General features: G+C 36.4%; 1 protein-coding gene across 1 annotated transcript; it reads right to left on the reverse strand.

Moving 5' to 3' along the window:
- Window positions 1-378: 378 nt before the first annotated feature.
- Window positions 379-1,692, reverse strand: LOC140137299 (uncharacterized). Its single transcript, XM_072158942.1, has one exon. It carries the CDS (start codon window positions 1,690-1,692, stop codon window positions 379-381), a length of 1,314 nt encoding a protein of 437 aa, XP_072015043.1.
- Window positions 1,693-5,483: the final 3,791 nt, after the last annotated feature.

Below are 5,483 nucleotides of genomic sequence, written 5' to 3' on the forward strand. Positions count from 1 at the left end.
CAATTTACACCCCCGAATCATATTGGTCTAGCGACGCCCCTGGATCCACTGTTGGAGACTGCTAGTACGAAGTGTCATAACTTCCCGCCAGTCATCAGCTGTTGGATCATCACAACAACAATTAAGCATCGAAAAAGTCAGTGGTTCACTGACGAAACTGTCAGAAATATAGGAAGTTTCTTCATTATTGGTTTTGACAAATCAAAAAACTCTTTATAAATTGGAAATTGTGAAGTTTTATTATTAGGTTTATTAAACTTGAAAAGGAATCAGGATTTCTGTAGGATTTTGTTATATTAGTGCATCCAGAATGATTCATTTACATAGTTTCATAAATATATTGCCTCCCTATAGCACTGAGTAATCGGGTGATCAGTTTCATTTCTCTTTCCCTACCTGCATGGGCGTACTTTCTGCACACATCAGTGTAAAGTTCACAACATCTGAAAAGAATATGGTGACTTCCTGGTAGAATTCCGCTTTAACGGTGCCACTTGACTTCAGTTCCAATGCAATGGTTGGGGGAAGCATCTGATGAAGCAGACGATCGGAACGCTCCCTTTCCTCCTCTAGTTCCCGCGTTTTCATTTCCAAATTGGCACTAACACGTTGAATCTTTCGTGTCTGGATAAAAATGGCGTGAATAACTATGGGGGATACAAATAGCACTGCTACCATGATTGTAATAGAAATGCTTGACTCTCTCTGTCGAACGTAAATAGCTTCGTCAAGACCAGATAAGATATTATCAGCGAGTACCAATTGGAGGTCAAAAAGGACATTAATATATTTTGTCATCCGGTCGAACCAAAAATCCCCTCTTTCCCACGATTCTTCCATATTCTCATAATCATTTAGTTTGATTTCATTCTCCATTGACATGATGCTGGAGATCAAGTCACCTTTAGATTCCAGAACTTTGTTGTACTTATCGTTGACAAATTTGGAAAAAAACATGCTATTTTCGAGAGAAGCAGCTCCAAATAAGTTTTCATTCATGAACCATAGGTACATAGAGTGGTTACGGAATCCTCCCATTGCGTAAAAGCTGCTTCCAAGTGCCCGTTGTACACCATTATGTTCCTTGGCCATCACCAGTAATTCATAGTCAACAAGTTTGCTCCAAATAGTGTGGCTCGTTTTGACATCAATATCGGAAAAATCAAACCATCGAATTATTTCATTTATTGCTTCTGTGTAAAATGCCATATTGTCGTGTAAGTTTGTCGAATTTGGATTCATGTGATCTCGATACTGTTGTAAATGGTTCTGAAACGTTTCTTTGTTTTCAAAATAAGCCATAGATGGTTGCAAATTACTATTTCCTGCGTTCCATAAACTAACATTAGATATCGCTTTGTCTGTAGATATGTAATGCTGTCGGAGTTTCTTAAGGATATCATCACTATGCGATGACAGATACAACGCAGTGGTTCCACGCTCAATTTGAAGGCGATGAATCAAGCCACCGAAATCCTCCATACTTGATTTGACTCGGGCTTTTAAATGATTTATTGCCTTTCTATCCGTAATTGCATCACGAACAAATATGATATTCATTGCAATTAACACCAAGATTGGAATAATTGTCAGTCCAACCATACGAAAGACAATACGCTTCTTGTTAGCTTCATTGACCCATTTTAACTTCACGTCATCTACATCTGTATCGTCTTGGTTGCTGTGGTGCATGGTGATTAACAGTGGACACTTGCAATTGCACAGAACTGACTTTGTTTTTCTAAAAGCATCTACAGGACATATTTTACTCTTTCAACCCGTCAAATTTTAAATGATGTCAAAGTCAACCGTTGAACGAGTCATTTTTAACTGCTACTACACGAGTTTGAGGTTTCTATAGTTTGCGCTTAATTTCATACAGAAGTAGTAGTGTACCTACAATTCCCGATGTACAATTCATTGTGGTGTAATACGTTCACCTTATATCCCTCACTTATTAACTTCGGACAAATTTCACGAGAACAGGAACAGGAACACCACTTGAATCCCGCTGGCTACGAGTATATCTGATTCCATAATGAGCCAAATGCAGTACAAGTTACTAATTGAGCTGTATCCATTAATCTTGTCGAAATTCTAAGTTAATATTTACGATACGCACAAGCAAAACCGGTCTCATGAGTTCACTGCCAAATAAACTTCCTTGATGATCTAGTACATGTACGAAATATATGCATGTACAATGTACATTGTACATGTATGTACTCTCTGTTCCAGAAAAATACAGAACTAATTTTTTTGAATAAAAAATATTATCCTCTTTTGCCAAATGAAACATAGCTAAATCCTAATCCTTTGGTTAGTCATAACAAGCAATAAAAGTCAAATTTTAATATTTAGCCAATTTTTGGAAATAAGGGCCAAAAACATGCGTTTTTAGGATGTTTTTATTATGCTGTGACAATCAAGCCCAAAGACTTGTACTAAGACTAATTTCAGTTTATGCATTCTAAATTTTGGAAAAGACATGTTTCATTCTTATTTTTATAACCATTAATTAAAGTAATACAAAAAAGTGAAAATTGGAGCCAAAATCGTGATCCACAGCCTCATCCCCCACTTTTCTCAAAAAAGTTGAGATTTTTATATCACTGGAATACTCTGGCTACATAATGTTTATGTACAAAATATTTCTTGCAGATTAATTCGTTTAGCACAGATATCGTGAAATTTGAATTTCGTTCTGGTGCACCAGAACGAAATTACAACGTATTGTCTATGGAGCAGTGTAATACACATAATCATGCATAACTCGCAAACGCAAAATCGGAATCAACTGAAATTTTGGGAATGCTGTTTTCGTGGATATGTACTGAAAAATATCATAAAAAGATGATGCTAGGATCACGAAATGCTCCTTTAAGATAAGATTTTGAATGCTTAGACTTGTTCCAAGTCTGTGAATTTTTGTGACTCGATTGTCGTAAAACATGCCGAATATGCATGTTTTTGGCTCTTTTTCAAGAAATTAGTAAAAATAATTGTGAACTCATTCTTTTATCTCCAGTTAGGACTAAATGAATGATTAGGCGAGACCTATGTTTTATTTTACAGAACTTGATAACATATTTTAATAAAAAAATTAGTGCTATTTTTTTTTCTGGAATGGGGAGTATGTTTAAATGCACTGCACACACATACAGCCCCGCACACAGCACACGTACATATCAAATTGCAAGTTTAAGTTCACCTGGCCCACTTGCCTGGCAAGTTACACAATAATCATGGATGATGCATGCTTTGCCTAGCATACTGTGGTGCAGACAAATGGCAAATGCCCTGCACTCCCACTTTGCCCACTCCCCCCTACGCCATACATAAATTCGCCCAGCCCCATTTGCCTAAAAGGAAAATTTAGTTGGCGGGGGGGGGGGCACAATACATATATCGATTTTGATCGCACGTACCAATGATGGTATCGGTCAGTGCAAAGTATAGTGAGCCTGTCATTTGTCTTGTATAGACGTTGGGTTTTTCCCTTTTATATAGCATTTCCGCATAGAACCTGGAAGATTAGATTACCATAAAAACGAAACAGTAATCTTTAGTGGGGTTCTATGTAATTTTTACATAAAATGTTCACCATTTTTTCAGTCTTCATTTCACTGACTAAATTCAAGAAATATTTTGCGCTAATAAAGCTGGTATTCATGTTAACCGATTATAAAGGAAACGAAAGGAAACAATGTTATGTGACGTAGGGCCTATATGAAATTAGAATAAAATTATCTGCCTCCTAAACCATATAAACTGTAGCACGCTTGGGTATCGCGAATCGATATATATGATGTACAGTTAATATTCATATATTCTTTCATACATAGGATGCTTCAGTTTGCACATAAAATATTTCATTGAAAACCCTCCCACCCGGCTGTTTTGAAAAGGTAACCAAGCTTCTTCAGTATGTGCAATAAATTTGCATTAAAATTAAACTTATTCTATAGGGATTCTAGAAACACTTGGCGTATGGCGTCCACTGCTGCGCACTTTGCCACGGTATGTCGAAAGAGAGAGAGGTCAAAGACCACAGAATAGCTCTGGCGGAAATACTTAAAGAGCCGTAATTGGTGACCAGGCCAGCCAAGCACCATATCTGTCACCAATAGCACCCATAAAATTTGACCTTATTGACCTTTTTTCTATTTCTAAGATTCAAACCTGTTTACAAGTTGTCAAATTCCTTATACTAGATTGTAAAAAATGTCATTATCCAATTATGAACACCTCCCTTGTGTATGTAGTTGGGGCGGTAAATACGGCCCTTTAAAGAGGTGAAACTCAAGCAAACAAACAGGTGAAAGCTGTTGCAGAGCAAAATGCTGTTAGTGAACTTATAACCCCGACGACTCGGGTGCTTATTGCTTCAATACAATTATAATACTAGTGCATTTAAGTGCTGAAACATGTACATCAGAAATTAGTTCCCTTGAAAATTTGAAGTAAAATATATTGTAAAAAAAGTCGCGCGAAAGCTGTGACCAGCAAGTTTTAAAATAAACGACTAATATTTTATTAAATAATTTTATTGTCATTAATCAAGAATAAAATAATTTCAAACATCAATTTTTCGTTTTGTTCGTTTCATGGACTACTTCGAGATCGCAAGACTTTCCAAGCTTGGCTAGATTCATAATAAAAATCCCTTTAAAAGGGATGCGTATGTTCCAGAAAGGAGATTGGATGCGTTGTGGACATGGAAACAGACTTGCAGAATCAGGAATCAAATACTACAGCCTGTTTCAAATAAAATTGTGCAAGTGAAAAGCGCCCTCTGTGGCAATTAGAAAATAATTAGGCAATTGTGACATGATGCTTACATCAACGTCAAGGGCATAGTCGCGGCTCTCAAATGCCGTTTAGTATGTTCAATTTGCTTGTTTACGGGTAAAATCACAATTGTGCCACTTTTACTAGGGAAGTGGGCTGTGCATGTATATCAACGATACATGTAGCATCAAGTTTATCAAGAGTTCCTTCGTGAAATCAAAAGAATGCATCAATTACACAACAATACAAAATTGTTTTTAATGTTTTATCATGAAAAAAAAGGTATAATGGTTCTCTTTTTCTACTTACGACAAATTAAACGATAAATAAATATTTCACATTCTGCTGTAAAATTAAATACATGTGCATGTCAATGATTTTACCATTGTAAATGCTGTTCTTTTTCTCATTCAAGACATACAAATATTACACACTTAGGTTAATGAACTTTGACAAGTTCATGAAATTTGACAAATTAATGAAATTTGACAAATTAATGAAATTAGACAAAATAATGCACACGCGCTGGCAGCGCTGGTGTTGATGCGTCTAATACACGAGCCCCGAAGGGGGAGTGCATTAGACGCATCAACATCAGCTATCATTGATTTGCATGTACAGCCCTATTCCCTAGTAAAAGTGGCACAATTGTGATTTTACGTACGTACCCCTTCGTTCTTAACTAAATATAT

Source organism: Amphiura filiformis, chromosome 17 (assembly GCF_039555335.1).
Source record: "Amphiura filiformis chromosome 17, Afil_fr2py, whole genome shotgun sequence".
Lineage (NCBI taxonomy): Eukaryota > Metazoa > Echinodermata > Ophiuroidea > Amphilepidida > Amphiuridae > Amphiura > Amphiura filiformis.

Coding starts and splice junctions, on each gene's coding strand:
- LOC140137299 (XM_072158942.1), bottom strand. CDS start 1,692: ATGCACCACAGCAACCAAGACGATACAGATGTAGATGACGTGAAGTTA.